The 18,832-nt window shown below is 43.7% G+C and overlaps 1 protein-coding gene across 1 annotated transcript in view; it reads right to left on the bottom strand.

Moving 5' to 3' along the window:
- The window catches only part of LOC132826634 (histone-lysine N-methyltransferase SUV39H2-like), a 41,067-nt gene that overhangs the window by 6,361 nt on the left and 15,874 nt on the right, over positions 1-18,832 (bottom strand). Inside the window, exons 3-4 of the mRNA XM_060842598.1 lie at positions 15,146-15,814; positions 535-681 (exon numbers count right to left, since the gene is read on the bottom strand). Coding sequence (XP_060698581.1) covers positions 535-681; positions 15,146-15,814 — 816 coding nt within the window. The remainder of the gene's footprint in view (positions 1-534; positions 682-15,145; positions 15,815-18,832) is intronic.

Raw genomic sequence — 18,832 nt, forward strand, 5'->3', positions numbered from 1 at the left:
ATTGCTTCTCTTAAAGATCGGTGAATCTGTGGAATTCTTTCTTGTGGAGGGGTGTCGAGGTTGGGTTGTTAGGATTGTTCAAGGTTGAGATAGATTTTGAATCAGTCAGGGATTCAAGGGTTTTGGGACAAGGCAGGAAAGTTGAGATGAGGATTATCAAATCAGTCACGATCTCACTGAATGACTGGACAGACTTGAGGGGCTAAATGGGCAACTATTCCAGAAGATACCAATATTACGGATTTTAAATGAAAGTTTTTTTTTAAAAAAGTGCCAGTTTGTGGACAGGTTGTTTCCTCTTGTGTGACAATCAAGAATTAGGTTCACTGCTTCAAAATAAGTGAAGACAGGTGAGAGTTTTCCTCCACCACACACACATGGTTGAGTGCCTTTGGAACACTCCTTCTCAAAATAATCTTAATGACTTACTTTAAAAAATCATACTCCTAAAAGTTAAATCAGTAAGATGAAATTCAACCAACATTAAATAGCTCCAAGAATTCAGTTTTTTGTAAAAACAAGCGTAATACTTACACTGTGATTCACAAAGTGCGAAATATTTCCAAATCTTGCAGCATCTACAGTGTACTCATCCTCCACGTAATCCAGGTCAAACAAGTAAGTGATGCCTTTACTGTCGTAATATTTCCCTCGTCTTTCTGCTTCTTCGCTAGTGATTACCTTCCAATAGAGAAAACTACAGATTTAGTTCACTGCAGCAATGAGGGAGGTCCAACAGAGACTTTCAAAACCTCTCCAATCAATCCTCGTAACCGAAGTCCTTCATCCCTAGAACCGGTTCATCAAATCATTTCTGCATTCTCTCCAACGTTTTCAGATCCTTTCCAAAGTTGTGCCAACAATGGTACAAGATACTTCAGCTGAGGCTAAACTAGTGTCTTATACTAGTTCAACATAGCCTCCCTGCACTTGTGCACTATTGCCTTACTAATAAAACCTAGGATACTGCATACTTAATAAACTACCCATCCAACCTGTCTGCCACCTGCAATTACTTACACCCTTTTACACATAGATCCTCTACTCATACACCTTTTTAAAAGAACTGTACCTTTAATTCTATACCTTTTCCACGTTCTTCCTACCAAAAGGAATAATTTTGTTTCTATGATTTATACAGCACCTTCGAAACCCATAACTACTACCATGGAGAAGGACAAAGGCAGCAGATACCTGGGAACACCAGCCCCTGCAAGTTCCCCTCCAAGCCACTCACCATCCTGACTTGGAAATAGATGACCGGTCCTTCGCTGTCATTGGGTTAAAGTCTTGGAATTCCCTCCCAAATAGCATTTTGTGTCTACCTACAGCACATGCATCACCTTCACACCGAGAGTCACAGATGTCAATATACAGAAAAAAGGCCCTTTGGCCCATCAAGTCTGACCTGGTCAAAAACAACACCTAACTATACTAATCCCATTTTCCAGCAGACAGCCCATCGTCTTGTGTGCTTTGGCATTGCAAATGCACATGTGAATAATTCTTCAATGTTGTTGTTCCTGCTTCTACCACCACCACCCTTCCAGGCAATGAGTTCCACATTTGTAACACTCACTGGGAGGAAAAGCTTTTCCACAAATCCTCTCTCAACCCTCCTGTCCCTTCCCTGAAATCCATATCGCCCGATTGCTGACCCCTCCATCGTAAGGAAATGTTTTTATCTATCTTCCTTATCTACCCAGGGTCTCACTGCCCATCATGTATTCACTTGTCTTGATTGTCCTCCCCCTTATCTAGACTGCATTCCATTTCAACTGATCAGTCCACCTTTATCCCCTGTAATCCCACCAATTTTCATAACATCTGTGAATTTACTGACCACCTCCTCTACATTCAAGTCTAAATCATTTGTATAAACCCCAATACTGATCCTTGCAGATTCCCACCAGAAACAAAAACGCCCTTCCATCACCCTTGGCTTCCTGCCTCCAGCTAATTCTGGATCCAATTTGCCAAATTTCCTTGGTTCCCAGGAGCTCTTCGCTATCAGTCTCCCATGAGGGACCTTATCAAAAGCCTTGCTGAAGTCTAAGAAGAATACATCAAATAACCTTCCCTTAACAAAACCATGCTGACTGTTCTTGATTAATCCCTGCCTCTCCAAATGCAGACTAATTCTATCCTTCAGAATTGCTTCCAATCCCCACCGCTGAGGTTAGACTGACTGGCCTGTAGTTTCCGGGTTTATCCCTTGATTCCTTCTTAAATAGAAGAGGTGGTAAAGGATAACCAGAGAGGAATTGAAAATGATTACCCCCAACAGTGCCTCCCTTGCTTCACTCAACAGTGTGGGATAGGATTCATCTGCCCCTGGAGATTTATCTACTTTTAAACCTGCCAGACCATTCAGAACATCCTCTTGGACCATGCTACTGTCTTTAACAGTACCAAATAACCTCTCCCTGATTTCTTCACCTATATCATCCGTCTTATTAGTGAACACTGATTCAAAGAATTAATTTAGAACACTAGCTAGGTCTTCTAACTCCATACACAACCACTGCGGTTCTTAAATGTAATTCTAAAATAATTTGGGCTTTTCCTTTATGTTACCGGCTATTATTCTTTCATGGTCCTTTTCTGTTCCCATAAGCCTCTTTTTTTTTCTCTTTATCCGATCGTGGATATTCTTTGATATGCAGAGTTTACAGGATTTGTTGGACCAGCCTGCATCTTAACTGGAAGACAGTGCCCCTGCACTTTCTATCTTTCCTTCTTGAACACATTCCATTGTTCGAGCACAGTTTTATCTGAATGTATCTACTCTCAGTCCACTCTGGCCAAATCATACCTGATCTTATTAAAACTCGACTTTCCTCCAGTTTAGAACTTTGATCTCAGGCCCATCCTTATACTTTTCCATAATAATCTTGAATCTACTGGAATTATGATCACCAAAAATCATGCAGGGCATGGATACAGTAAATAGACATGGTCATTATCCTGGGTTGGTGGAGTCCAAAACTAGAGGGCATATGTTTAGGGTGAGAGAGGAAAGATATAAAAAGAGGCCTAAGGCAGAAGGTTTTCACGCAGAGAGTGGTACGTGTATGAAATGAGCTGCCAGAGGATGTGGTGGAGGTCGGTACAATTACAGTATGTAAAAGGCATCTGGATGGGAATATTTAGAGGAAGTGCGTGTGTCTGTGTGTGGCCATCCCCATGGATACAGAACTTGGCTGTCAGCTTCTGCTCGGCCACTTTGCGTTGTTGCATGTCCCGAAATCCGCCTTGGAGGACGGCCACCTGAAGGTTCAAGACCAAATGTCCTGGACTGCTGAAGTGGTCTCCGACTGGGAGGGAACACTCCTAGCTGTTGATTGTTGTGTGGTGTCCATTCATCCATTGCCCAAGCCTCTGCTTGGTCTCGCCAATGTACCATGCCTCAGGGCATCCTTGCCTGTAGTGTCTGAGATAGGCCACGTTGGCCGTGTCACATGGTGGGTGGTGTCCCCACGTGTAACGATGGTATCCATGTCAACACTCGGATACGTCCTGCAGTGGCTGCCATGACACGGCTGTACGGTGCTGTGGTTGTTGGCCTGAAGGCTGGGCAATTTGGTGCGAACAATTATCTGTTTAAGGTTTGGCAGTTGTTCCAAGGTGGGAAGTGGAGGTGTAGGGAAGGTCTTGGCAAGATGCTCATCCTCGTCAATAATGTGTTGCAGGCTGTGAAGAACATGGCGTTGTTTCTCTGCTCCTGGGAAGTACTGGACAACGAAGGGTACCCTAGTGGTTGCATCACGTGTCTGTCTCCTGAGGAGGTCATTACGGTGAGAGGTCACTGAAACAACTACACAGTAATACGAGCGAGTTTCATCCCACCATCAGACTCACCATGGACTACTCTTTTGTATCTGTCTCATTCTTGGACACATGCACCTCCATCAAGGATGGGCACTTCAGCACCTCACTCTACCACAAACCTACAACCTCATGATACCATACTTCCCTCGCTTCCACCCTAAACATGTTAAAACAGCCATCACCTACGGACAAGCCTTACGCGTACACAGGATCTGTTCAGATGAGGAGGAACATGACAGACACCTGAAAGACTCAAAGGATGCCCTCATAAGAATGGAGTACAATGCTCAACTCATCAACCGCCAATTATGATGTGCCAGAGCAAGGAACCGTAGTGACCTCCTCAGGAGAGCTGCAACTGACAGGGTACCCTTTGTTGTCCAGTACTTCCTGGGAGCTGAAAAACTACGCCATTTTCTTCGCAGCCTGCAGCACATTATCAATGAGGATGAGCACCTCTCAAAGACCCCTCCCCCACACCTCCACTTCTTGCCTTTAAACAACCACCAAACCTCAAACAGATCATTGTCCGTAGCAAACTGCCTGGGTTTCAGGAAACATCGATAACAACACCATACAACCCTGTCACAGCAACTACAGCAAAACGCGTCAGAGCGCTGTCACGGATACCACCATTACACGTGGGGACACCACCCACCATGTATGCGGCAAGTGCACATGTGACCCAGCCTATGTTGTCTCTCTCTTACACTGCAGGCAAGGATACCCTAAGGCATGGTACATTGGTGAAACCAAGCAGAGGCTGTGGCAATGGATGAATGGACACTGCACAACAATCACCAAACAGGAGTGTTCCTTCCCAGTTGGGAAACACTTCAGCAGTCAGGGACATTCGGCCTCAGACCGTGGGGTGACCATCTTTCAAGACGGACTTTGGGAAAGGCAACAATGCAAAGTGGCCGAGCAGAGGTTGATAGCCAAGTTCGGTACCCATGGGGATGGCCTGAACCGGGACCTTGGGTTCATGTCACATTACAGGTGACCCCACTGCACTATACACTCTCTCACACAAGCGCGCGCGTACACACAAACACACATACACACACACAGACGTATAGTCAATCACATGCACTTTACCTAGCTTTCACACGCAAACACACACACGCGCATGCGCGCACACACACACACACTCTCTCCCATGCATGCATACACACAGACAGGTCTATGGAGTGAATTTGTATTTGCAGATCCATTCTATTTTGCTCAAAAAATGCACAATCTGCAGAAAGCCAATCCATGTAACATTTGTAAATTCCTACTTTGGAAATAGAACCAGTCTGACTCAAGACTGGGATACAGACAGACTCTAACCTCACTCCTTTAATGCATGCTTGACTTTTTGTTATAAAACCTTATGTTATCTTGAGAAGGTGACTTAAAAGAAGTTCCTTTACATCTTAATGAACCAAAACCTGCATTCTAAAAGATGAATGACTTAACAATCATTTGTTCAATATATCCCGGTATGATACTGTAATCTTTTGCTATAAATTCCGTGTCTAATGATGTTTTACTTCACAACCACCTGATGAAGGAGCAGCGCTCCGAAAGCTAGTGCTTCCAAATAAGCCTGTTGGACTATAACCTGGTGCTGTGAGATTCTTAAACACTGACTGCTCTTTTCTACTTTTTATGTTCTACTCAGTTGGCTTAATTTGAGAAACCTTCCGAGATATCATCCCTCCTTACTGCTGGACTAGATTCCCTGATCAAAACTAAGACCCCCTCCTCCTCAGTATTGCCTGAAGACCTTATATCCTGGACCCTAATTAATCTGTATCAGGAAGGACAAGGGTCCCAACACCAAACTCTGGGTCACATCGTTATAACCTACCTCCCTGTGCAGGTTAGTCCTGACCCAGACTAGCTCCTCGGATAGACGGACGGACGGACACACACACACACACACACATACACACACACACACACACACACACACACACAATATTATTAATTTACTCCAGTGGTAAGATATTAGTTTACTAACAGGTGAACATAAGGGCAGATGGAACTGCTTGCACTAGCGAACTTTAACTATACAGCAAGGAACAATAGAAAGGCAGGCACATTGAATGGGCAATTAGTACTAAGCAAGGTGGGATCTTCAATGGTAATATCAGCCAGTACAGGAACTGACCCCACACTGCTGGCATCACTTCTGGGACTTCTGGGACTAAGGCGACTTTACTTGAGTGCTTGAGCATTCATAAATTACTAACAGAAAATGCAGAAATGTTTATGGTATCAAAGAATCCCTACAGAGTGGAAGCTGCCTATCGAGTCCACACCGACCCTTAAAACAGCATCCCACCCAGACCCAACCCCCAAAACCTTGCATCTCTCACAGCTAACCCATCAGCCTGCACATCCTTGGGACACTAGGAGGCATTCAGCACGACCAATCCACCCTAACCTGCACATTTTTGGACTATAGGAAGAAACCGGCGCACCAGGAGGAAACCCATGCAGATACGGGGGAAAACATACAAGCTTCATACACACTGTGGCTCAATGCGATCCGATGAAGAGAAGTATGCCAAACACCTTCTTTACCACCTCTCTACCTGTGTCTCCACTTTTGAGTAACTACACACCTGCATCCCTCTGTCACTCTATTGAACAACACTCCCAGGGCCCTTCCATTAACTGTCAAAGTCCTGTCTTAGCAAAATGCAATACCTTGCTTCAAACAACACTTTGACACACAAAAACTAGATACTTCCAGACTCGTCAGCATTCCAAAACAATACATTCCATTCCATTCCACAAAGGAGGAGTGGGCCATTGGGAGAGATTATGCCGATAGTTCAAAAGAAAAGTTTAGTTAAACTTAAAAGCCCAATGTGTACAGCATTTCAATCACTCAACTCACCACAACAGACAGACCAATGGGCTATCCTTTGGGAAGGTTCTCCAGAGGCTGGGTGTGGGGAGAGGGTTCTGTTGGTATCTCACTTCCATACAGAAACTGTGTTTTATTTGGGGTCGTGCAGAGTTTGTTTTCAACTTCTGTTGACAGCTGTTTGTTCTGCCTTGCTTATATTATACACTTGCATTTCTGTAGCACCTTCACAGGATGTCCTAAAAGGCTTTGCAGTCAATTAACGTTACTTTGCGGCCTAGTCCCTATTCTCATGTGGGAAAAGCAGCCAACTCACTTCCACATCCCACTAACCTCGAGATAGTGATCCATTTTTAAGATGGTGACCAAGGGATAAACACACAGCAGGTAACCAGAGGGAAAAGTTTCCTATTCAGAAATAAGATCATAAGATTCAACGGCAGGATTAGTCCATTCAGCCCATCAAGTTTGCTCTGCCATTCAATGAAATCATGGTTAATCTGATAATCCTAAGCTCATTTTCTTGCCTTTTCCCCATAACCACGGATTCCCTTCCTGATTTAAGCTTCCATCCATCTCAGCCTTGAATATACTAAAATGACCCAGCCTCAACAGCCTTTTGTGGTAAAGAAGTCCTCCTCAATCTGTCCTAACTGGGTGACCTCTTATTCTGAGATGATGAGCCCTGATTCTCAACTCTCCCACAATGGGGGTGACCTCTCTGTGTCTACCCCAAAAATCTCACATGTTGCAATAAGGTCACCTCTCATTCTTTTAAACTCCAATAAGTACAGTTCCAACCTACTCAACCTCTCCTCATAGGACAGTCCCTCCACACCCAGCATCAGTCGAGTGAACCTTCTCCGAGCTGCCTCCAGTGTCAGTCTATCTTTCCTTAGATAAAGGGCCTAAAATGGTTCACAGTATTTCTGCTGTGGTCTGACCAGTACCTCACACTAAACTGCTTCTCCCTGTAGCCTGAGCTACAGCTGGCAATACCTAGCTCTAGTCAATTTAGTCTCATGAGGACAAAGTTAGGAGCTTGGAGGTTTACACTTTCCTGCCTAGCAGGTACTACGCCAGAAGGAACATTTGGGGAATGACCCCTCATTAACACGCAGTGGTTCTCTGCTTCTTCGGGTTTGAAAAATTTAGCCAAGTCTACAGTTTTCTTTTCAGAAGCTGTTTATATAAATGTCTTTAATGTAGTTGCACAGCAACAATGCACTTCTCAGGAGTATAGATCTGTGAAGGGTAGGTCATGCCTCACAAACCTATTGAGTTCTTTGAGAAGGCGACGAAACACCTTGAAGGTAAAGCGTTTGATGTGGTGTATGTGGATTTCAGTAAGGTGTCTGATAAAGTTCCCATGGTAGACGATTGCACAAAATATGGATGCACCGTGATTTGAATAAGAAATTGGCTAGCTGAAAGAAGACAGAGGGTGATGGTTGATGGGAAAGGTTCATCCTGGAGTTCAGTTACTAGTGGGGTACCGCAGGAATCTGTGTTTGGGTCCACTGCTGCCGGCATTTTTATAAACAACCTGGATGTGTGTGTGGAAGAATGAGTTAGTAAACGTGCAGATGACACGAAGGTCAATGGAGCTGTGGATAGTGCCAAGGATTTTGTAGGTTAATGAGGGACATAGATAAGCTGCAGAGCTGGGCTGAGAGGTGGCAAATGGAGTTTAATGCAGAAAAGTGAGAGGTGATTCACTTTGTAAGGAGCAACAGGAATGCAGAGTGGGCTAATGGTAAGATTCTCGGTAGTGTAGACGAGCAGAGAGATCTCGGTGTCCAGGTACATAAATCCTTGAAAGTTGCTACGCAAGTTGATAGGGTTTTAAGAAGTCATACAGTGTGTTAGCTTTGTGGTAGAGGGATTGAGTTTTGGAACCATGAGGTCATGCTGCAGCTGTACAAAACTCTGGTGCAGCCACACTTGGAGTATTGTGTACAGTTCTGGTCACTGCATTATAGGAAGGATGTGGAAGCTTTGGAAAGGGTTTAGAGGAGATTTACTTGGATGTTGCCTGGTATGGAGGGAAGGTCTTATGAGGAAAGTCTGAGGGACTTGAGGCGGTTTTTGTTACAGAGAAGAAGGTTAAGAGGCGACTTAATTAAGATAATCAGAGGGTTAGATAGTTTGGACAGTGAGAGCCTTTTTACTCAGATAACTATGGCTAGCACGAGGTGATATAGTTATAAATTGAGTGGTGAAAGATATAGGACAGATGTCAGAGGTAGTTTCTTTCCTCAGAGTGTAGTAGGGGAATGGAACACATTGCCTGCAACAGTAGTAGACTTGCCAAAAGTTTAAGGACATTTAAATGGCCATTGGAAAAGTTTATGGATGAAAATGGAATAGCGTAGGTTAGATGGGATTCAGATTGTTGCACAGACCCGTGGAACCATCGAGGGCCTGTACTGCGCTGTAATGTTCTACATTCTACTACTGAATAGAATTTGACGATAGCCCCATGTGGAAAGGTAGATCAGGGTGGAAAGGTTTTCTGTTGGCATTCCAGACCTTCGGCACTCTGGTAGCGAAGACACGGTTGCCAATGGTGAAACAATGAGGAACCAAGAACATACAAGTGTCTATAACTGGCTGGAGGTTCCAGAGATAGAAATGGTTAAAGCAGGAACTCCAAGATGAAGGATGGAAAACATTGTGGCTATAACAGCTGCTTTTTTTTTTAAAACAGTATTTTAGGTGTTGGAGGTGATTTCCTCGAATTCCAGGAGCAGCAATTATCTTTTTGGAACTTTGGGGAACGATGATCAAAATAACTGCACTTTTAAAAGGACAAAGACAGACAAAAGGCAGCGAACAGTCAGTGAGGGGGAGAGAGAGAGAGAGAGAGAGAGAGAGAGAGAGAGAGGAAGAAACATACACCGCTAGCTGACACAGATGTGAATATGTACAGTTACTGCCTTTGCTGTTTGAGTTCATGTATCCTTGGATATCGGAATATGTCTAGGAAAAATTAATCAACAGAGAGATTCATAGCTGACCTTGGATGAACCTGTGTGGGAGAACTCAGAGCACAGGAACAGGTAAGTGCACAGTTTTTAAAGGGTAACCTTGCTGTAAGTCTGCAGTGGTGAGTAGAGTGGGTTCTATCTTGATTATATATTTTACTGAGACCTGTCTCCATTAAATTTTAAAAATATAAACCATAAGTATTAAGTTAGTCTGGAGCATTATTGTTTAGGGCAAAACAACAGTGCTATTTTCTGGGTCTGTAGATTGTGAAGGAGCAAAGATAGCCTTTCCTAGAGTGATGTGCCCTTCCTGTCAGATGTGGGAGTTTAGGGAGAGTTTCTATGTTACTGATGATTATGTTTGCAGAAGTGTCTTTGGCTGTAAATCCTATCAGATTGCATGGATCGCTTGGAGAGACAGTTACAGGCAATGAGGAAATTACAAGATCTAGGGGGTGTGATGGATGGCAGTTATAAGGAAGGGAGAAAAATCGCAGATACAGTCAGGTAAATGGGTTAACTCCAGGAAAGGTAGAAGAGATAGACAGGCAGTTCAGGAGTCTCCTGTGGCTATCCCCATTTCAAACAAGTATGCTGTTTTGGAAAATATAGGGGGTGATGGACTCTCAGGGAATTTTAGCATGAACAGCCAAGTTTCTGGTATTGAGACTGGCTCTAATGTAATGAGAGGTACGTCGGGTTCCAAAAGATCAACTGTTTCAAGGGACTCTAGTCCGAGGTACAGACAAACGTTCTGTGGGCAGCAGCGAAAAATCAGAATGGTATGTTGCCTCCCTGGTGCTAGGATCACGGATGTCTCAGAGAGGGTGCAGAATGTTCTCTAGGGGGAAGAGAGGCCAGTAAGAGCTTATTGTACACATTGAGCTAACGACATAGAAGGGAAAAGGATGAGATTCTGAAGGGAGAAGAGAGAGAGTTAGGCAGGAATTTTTTCAAAAAAAGGTCCTTGAGGATAGCAATATCTGGATTACTCCCGGTGCTACGAGCTAGTGAAGGCAGGAATAGGATGATACAGCAGATGAATGCATGGCTGAGGAGCTGGTGTATGGGAGAAGGATTCACATTTTTGGATTATTGGAATCTCTTCTGGGGTAGAAGTGACCTGTACAAGAAGGATGGATCGCATCTGAATTGGAAGGGGACTAATAAACTGGCAGGGAGATTTGCTAGAACCGCTCGCGAGGATTTAAACTAATAAGATTGGGGGGCTGGAGGGGACCCAGGGAGATAGTGAGGAAAGAGATCAATCTGAGATTGGTACAGTTGAGAACAGAAGCAAGTTAAACAGTCAGGGCAGGCAGGGCCAAAGCAGAGAACAAGGTAGGACTGATAAATTAAACTGCATTTATTTCAATGCAAGAGGCCTAACAGGGAAGGCACATGAACTCAGGGCATGGTTAGGAACATGGGACTGGGATATCATAGCAATTACAGAAACGTGGATCAGGGATGGACAGGCTAGCAGCTTAATGTTCCAGGATACAAATGGTACAGGAAGGATAGAAAGGGGGTTGAGAGAGGGGGAGTGGTGTTCTTGATAAGGGATAGCATCATAGCTGTACTGAGGGAGGATATTCCTAGAAATACATTTAGGGAAGCTATTTGGGTGGAACTGAGAAATAAGAAAGGGATGATCACCTTATTGGGATTGTATTATAGACCCTCTAATTGTCAGACAGAAGTTAAGAAACAAATTTGTAAGGAGATCTCAGTTATCTGTAAGAATAATAGGGTGGTTATGGTAGGGGATTTTAACTTGTCAAATATAGACTGAGACTGCAATAGTGTTAAGGGTTTAGATGGAGAGGAACTTGTTAAGTGCGTACAAGACAATTTTCTGATTCAGTATGTGGATGTATCTACTAGAGAAGGTGCAAAATCTGATCTACTCTTGGGAAATAAGGCAGGGCAGGTGACTGAGGTGTCAGTGGGGGAGCACTTTGGGGCCAGCAACCATAATTCTATTAGTTTTAAAATAGTGATGGAAAAGGATAGACCAGATCTAAAAGTTTGATGGTATTAGGCAAGAATTTTCAAAAGCTGATTGAAGGAAGATATTCTCAGGTAAAGGGACGGCTAGAAAATAGGAAGCCGTCAGAAATGAGATAGTGAGAATCCAGAGAAAGTATATTCCTGTTAGGATGAAAGGAAAGGCTGGTAAATGTAGGAATGCAGTATGCCTACAGAAATTGAGTTTTTGATTAAGAAAAAGAAGGAAGCATATAATAGGTACAGACAGGAGAGATTGAGTGAATTCTTAGAAGAGTATAAAAGCAGTAGGAGTATACTTAAGAGGGAAATCAGGAGGGCAAAAAGGGGACATGAGATAGCTTTAGCAAATAGGGTTAAGGAAAATCTAAAGGGCTTTTGCAAATACATTAAGGACAAAAAGGTAACTAGGGAGACAATAGGGCCCTTCAAAGACCAGCTAGGCAGCCTTTGTGTGGAGCCACAGGAGATGGGCAAAGATACTAAACGAGTATTTTGCATCAGTATTTACTGTGGAGAAGGACATGGAAGATATAAAATGTAGAGAAATAGATGGTGACATCTTGAAAAATGTCCATATTACAGAGGTGATGGTGCTGGATGTCTTGAAACACATAAAAATGGGTAAATCCGCAGGACCTGATCTGGTATACCCTAGAGCTCTATGGGAAGCTAGAGAAGTGATTGCTGGGCCCCTTGCTGAAAAATTTGTATCATTGATAGTCACAGGTGAGTTGCCAGAAGACCGGAGGTTGGTTAACGTAATGCCACTGAGAATGTGTAAAGGGTAGAAGCAGGTAGGGAAAGTGTTAAATTCTGAGTTAAATGGCTCTACATAATGACTGCTTTTCCACCTTGTTAACCCATTACCCTTGCCTCCAGCACCCCATTGTTAATTGAAAGCTCTTATCTGATCTGGGTCGTGCTCAGCTGAACCTCTTGTTTCACAAAACTCAAATTTAACTCTTTCCCTGACTGCTTATACACTATACACATTCTCAAGCTAACAAGGGAAAAGTATCCATGGTATGAATCCAGTTAACAAGGTTAAGAACATTCACTGAATAACAGTAAAGGGCTTGGTCTCGCTTATTGATACTTGTTGATTGTAATGGTCACCCAATTAATATGTATGTTGCGTTATCTGGAGATCTTGCAGTGCAGGTTCACAGTTCCTTGAAACTAGTGTCACAGGTAGTTTGGATAGTGAAGGCGGCGTTTGGTATGCTTTCCTTTATTGGTCAGTGCATTGAGTACAGGAGTTGGGAGGTCATGTTGCAGATGTACAGGACATTGGTTAGGCCACTGTAGGAATATTGCATGCAATTCTGGTCTCCTTCCTATCAGAAGAATGTTGTGAAACTTGAAAGCGTCCAGAAAAGATTTACAAGGAAGTTGCCAGGATTGGAGGATTTGAGCTGTAGGGAGAGGCTGAACAGGCTGGGGCTATTTTCCCTGGAGCATTGCAGGCTGGGGGGCGACCTTATAGAGGTTTATAAAATCATGAGGCGCGTGGATAGGATGAATAGACAAGGTCTTTGTTCTGGGATGGGGGAGTCCAGAACTAGAGGGCATAGGTTTAGAGTGAGATGAGAAAGATTTAAAAAGGGATCTGTGGGCAATTTTTTCACACAGTAGGTGGTGCATGTATGGAATGAGCTGGCAGAGGAAGTGGGGGAGGCTGGTACGATTACAGCATTTAAAAGGCATCTAGATGGGTATATGATTGGAAGGGCTTGGAGGGATATGGGCCAAGTGTTGGCAAATGAGACATAATTAATTTACAATATCTGATCGCCATGGACAAGTTGGACTGAAGGGTCTGATTCTGTGCTGTATGTCTCTATGATTCTATGACTGTACACATGTCTATATAGCAAGGGTGAGAATATGAAATATTGACATTTTGAAAGGAACGCAGAGAGTGCCCTTGTAAGTTTCCAAATAGAAAATAGAAAAACAGGTTGGAAAACAGGTTCAACACTTGGAGTGGAGATTCTTCATGCAGTCACTGGAGAAAGGAAAGGGATGGCATTCTGCACTATGGGGATCACCCAGCTTTGTTGTCTCTTTTCAGAATGGAAGTAATCATCATAAATCCCCAGGGTTTGTAATTAGATCTCATGCCTTTGCTCAACATTTCTCAAGATCTATTGTCTCATCTTTTCTCAGAATCCCATCTCATCGGGATCACCTTCTATGTCATGTCAAATGCACCTCTTTGTCGATCAAAGAGGTGTTTAACTCATTAACTTCCTCAGCATTACAGGGACCTAGTGTCTCCTTGCCTGTGGTTCCCCTCCCCACACTCCTCTTTGCTCTGCTCATATGTGACCCACACTGTACATTCTAAACCTCTTCAACTTCCCAAGTGGTTGCAACTAAACTGAACTAACCAGGGGCAAACATCCCAGCTGATGTTATCCAAGCAAAGGACTAAACTAAAAATATAATTTAAAAAAAGGAAGCGATGATGAAAAATCACCTGTTTGTAAACTTCGACTGCTTCAATTACAAGCTGAAACCCCAGCAAAACCAAAAAACAAACCTGTCACATTGGAAAAGCTACTGCACGCTGATGTGAACTGCCAAGTTCAAGTTAAAAGGGGGTTTACCATGGGATTGTGGTCATGTGCTGATGCACTGCACTTTCAACTAAAGGGTTTTTAATTCCCAAAATAGCAACCCCACAGGCTTTATCAGTCAGTTACAGGCAACGGTGCTTCCCAACAATTTTTTTAAAAAGTTGGTTAGCACCAGGGATAAAGCAAATACAGTCAATCCGATCTAACTATAGGAACTGTCACCACAACAGGAAACAGGGAGATGAGGGAATGGCGAATCCCTCTTCCTAGGTTCAAAACGAAGCAAGGAAGACTGTTAAACAGGAAGTGCTAATCTTGACAAAGCATTTAGATGAGAAAAGGGGAGTTGATAGCCTCATGATGTTATCACTAGACTATTGATCTCGGAACCCGGCAGATGGTGGACTCTGAATTCAATTAAAATTTGGACTGATGACTGTGAAACAACTGTCGACTTTCAGGGGTCTGTCTGGGTCACTAAGGTCCTTAAGGGAAGGAAACTGCATCCTTACCTGGTCTGGCCTACATGAGCCTCCAGAACCACAGCAATGTGGCTGCCCTCTGGGACAGGCAGTAAATGTTGGCCCAGCACCCCACACAAAATAAAGATAAGGATAGATTAGGAAATGAACAAACAGGAAACTTAATCATTCAGGGAATGATCTTTCCTGAAACCAATCCATGCAGATGGTATCTCACACTGTGTAAATGAAGACAGCAAGAGAATTCAATGCACTGTTAGTTACTCAGCAGCAGACTGTTCCCAGCAACAACCTACTTTGCTCGACCAAGTGAGGATCTGGGAGCTAATGTTAGTGCAACACTTTAGTCACTGGAAAAGACACCACAAAATAAATACAACATACCTCTCCAACATATTCCATTACAAAACAATTCTTCTTAATATTTTGGAGGGTTTTTATGCCCCAACCTCTTCCATCTGAAGTTCTGAAGATGCAGAGATCATATAGCGTCCCATTCTGTACCACTCTGTTTGGACACTGAGATCCACAACTGCAGCAAGAATTGCATTCGAAAATGGGTTTGCCTGGGGCAATCTTTAGCTGCCGTCGTGCGTTGTAAGCAAATGTTGCTCCAGCTTCCTCTGGGCAACATTTCTCCTCCAAACAGTTTAAACACTCACAGCCAATCAAAGGGTCACTGTTTAAATTGATTCCATGAGATGGTTTGTATTGATTAATGTAATGGAAGTCCATAGGGGGAGGCTCAAAGTCCACTTCATTTTCCACCAGTATTTTACCTCTATGATTCTTCTTTCTGTTCAGCTCCTCTTCCCATCTTTTGAGCGCTAATCTTTGTTTGGATTTCCTGATAATACACTCTTCAATTTCAGATTTGTAATCTTTGCAGTTGTTGAACTTTAGCTTTTTTGCTGCTTTCACTTTTTCCAAGAATTTGCTCCTATCATCATGATACTGCTTCACAAGTCCAACACATCGGAGATTTTTCCTTGGTTCCCAGGTGTTTGTTGACTCAGGCCATCCTTTCCACTTCACCAGATAGTACTCTTTACGCTTAGAAAGGGGTAAAAATGGAATTTAAAAATGTTAATTATTAAAGCTTGGTTTTGTTATTTTCTTCACTTATACAAGACTCAGTTAAAGATTTAACAACGTCACTTGAACAGTTCAAGACAGAAGTATGCTAATAAGCCCCTCAGGCCTGCCCATCATCCAATACAATCCTGGCTGACCATCGATCTCATTCCCCTAATCCCACCCTCCCCCACGTCCCTTGATTTCTTCACCCACAGGAGCCATATCTACCATGATTTGGAAATGCCGGTGTTGGATTGGGGTGTACAAAGTTAAAAATCACACAACACCAGGTTATAGTCCAACAGGTTTGGGCAGAACGGTGGCACAGTGGTTAGCACTGCTGCCTCACAGCGCCAGAGATCCGGGTTCAATTCCCGACTCAGGCGACTGACTGTGTGGAGTTTGCACATTCTCCCCATGTCTGCGTGGGTTTCCTCCGGGTGCTCCGGTTTCCTCCCACAGTCCAAAGATGTGCAGGTTAGATGAATTAGCCATGCTAAATTGCCTGTAGTGTTAGGTGAAGGGGTAAATGTCGGGGAATGGGTCTGGGTGGGTTGCGGGTCGGTGTGGGCTTGTTGGGCCGAAGGGCCTGTTTCCACACTGTAAATAATCTAATCTAAAAAAAAATTTAATTGGAAGCACTAAATTTCAGAGCGCCGCTCCTTCATCAGGGGGTTGTGAGGACACAGAATTTATAGCAAAAGTTTACAGTGTGATGTCACTGAAATTATACATTGAAAAATACCTTGATTGTTTGTTAAGTCTCTCATCTGTTAGAATGACCATGATAGTTTCACTTCTTTCGCATGTAAATCACAAAACATTTTCTTAAAAGTTACATTCTCAGGTTAACTGTAACTTTTTGTTAGCAAACTCTATCTGACACCGAAATACAAGAGTGGCATCAGGGCAGGCAGCTCCATGTTTGGTTATTAAAAAGGGAGGTAGGTTTAATGGAGCATCTTTGAAGGAAATGAGGCAAAGAGATAACACTAGATCTCAGATCACTCTCTGCTGGTGATGAAAAGCTGGGATGCTACAGAGGCCAGAACAGCAGGGGTGCAGGGTTGAGGAATGCAAAAGGGATCACAGGAAAAAGGAAGAAGGATGATGACGTGAATCCTTGCAGGGATTTGCAAACTAAATCACAGTTTTAAAATAGAGGTTTTGCTTAAACAGGAGCCAATGTAGGTCAGTGAGCACAGAGGGCGATGGGTGAATCGGCCTTATTCCAAGTCAGGCCATAAACACAGGGAGAGCAAGTTACTGCAGAGGCTGGAATCTGAATTATCTGAACAAATGCTGGAGATCACAGTGGGTCAGGCAGCATCGTGGAGAGACAGCAAGCTAACATGTTGAGTCTAGGTGATTCTTCAATAGAGATGAAGAGCCATCTAGGCCTTTCTCTCCCCTTCTCTCCCCCCACCCCCCACCACCCAGAAAACTCAATAGCAGGCATCGTCAGTGGAGAGTGATTTAATGTTTCAGTTAAATGAGTTCTCATCAGAACGCCATCATATTGGAACTTAAAGTCCTCACAGTGTGGAAACAGTCATTCAGCCCATCGAGTCCACAATGACCCTTCAACAGATTCACACCCTCTACCCCTGTATTCCTTATGGCTAACCCCACATAGCCTGCACACTATAGTCAATTTAGCATGACCATACAGTCATTGAGATGGAAACAGACCTTCGGTCCAACCTCGTCCATGCCGACCAGATATCCCAATCCAATCTAGTCCCACCTGCCAGCACCCGGCCCATATCCCTCCAAACCCTTCCTATTCATATACCCATCCAAATGCCTCTTAAATGTTGCAATTGTACGAGCCTCCACCACTTCCTCTGGCAGCTCATCGCATACACGTACCACCCTCTGTGTGAAAAAGTTGTCCCTTAGGTCTCTTTTATATCTTTCCCCTCTCACCCTAAACCTATGCCCTCTAGTTCTGGACTCACCGACCCCAGGGAAAAGACTTTGTCTATTTATCCTATCCATGCCCCTCATAATTTTGTAAACCTCTATAAGGTCACCCCTCAGCCTCCGATGCTCCAGGGAAAACAGCCCCAGCCTGTTCAGCCTCTCCCTACAGCTCAAATCTTCCAACCCTGGCAACATCCTTGTAAATCTTTTCTGAACCTTCTCAAGTTTCACAACATCTTTCCGATACGAAGGAGATCAGAATTGCATGCAATATTCCAACAGTGGCCTAGCCAATGTCCTGTACAGCCTCAACATGACCTCCCAATTCCTGTACTCAATACTCTGACCAATAAAGGAAAGCATACCAAACGCCTTCTTCACTATCCTATCTACCTGCAACTCCACTTTCAAGGAGCTAGGAACCTGCACTCCAACATCTCTGTTCAGCAACACTCCCTAGGACCTTACCATTAAGTGTATAAGTCCTGTTAAGATTTGCTTTCCCAAAATGCAGCACCTCACATTTATCTGAATTAAACTCCATCTGCCACTTCTCAGCCCATTGGCCCATCTGGTCCAGATCCTGTTGTAATCTGAGGTAACCCTCTTTGCTGTCCACTACACTTCCAATTTTGGTGTCACCTACAAATTTACTAACTGTACCTCTTATGCTCACATCCAAATCATTTATATAAATGGTAAAAAGTAGAGGGCCCAGCACCGATCCTTGTGGCATTCCACTGGTCACAGGCCTCCAGTTTGAAAAACAACCCTCCACCACCACCCTCTGTCTTCTACCTTTGAGCCAGTTCTGTATCCAAATGGCTAGTTCTCCCTGTATTCCATGAGATCTAACCTTGCTAATCAGTCTCCCATGGGGAACCTTGTCGAACGCCTTACTGAAGTCCATATAGATCACATCTACTGCTCTGCCCTCATTAATCTTCTAAGTTTGTGAGATATGACTTCCCACGCACAAAGCCATGTTGACTATCCCTAATCAGTCCTTGCCTTTCCAAATACATGTACATCCTGTCGCTCAGGATTCTCTCCAACAATTTGCCCACC

This window comes from Hemiscyllium ocellatum, chromosome 23, assembly GCF_020745735.1.
Source record: "Hemiscyllium ocellatum isolate sHemOce1 chromosome 23, sHemOce1.pat.X.cur, whole genome shotgun sequence".
In the NCBI taxonomy this organism is placed as follows: Eukaryota; Metazoa; Chordata; class Chondrichthyes; order Orectolobiformes; family Hemiscylliidae; genus Hemiscyllium; species Hemiscyllium ocellatum.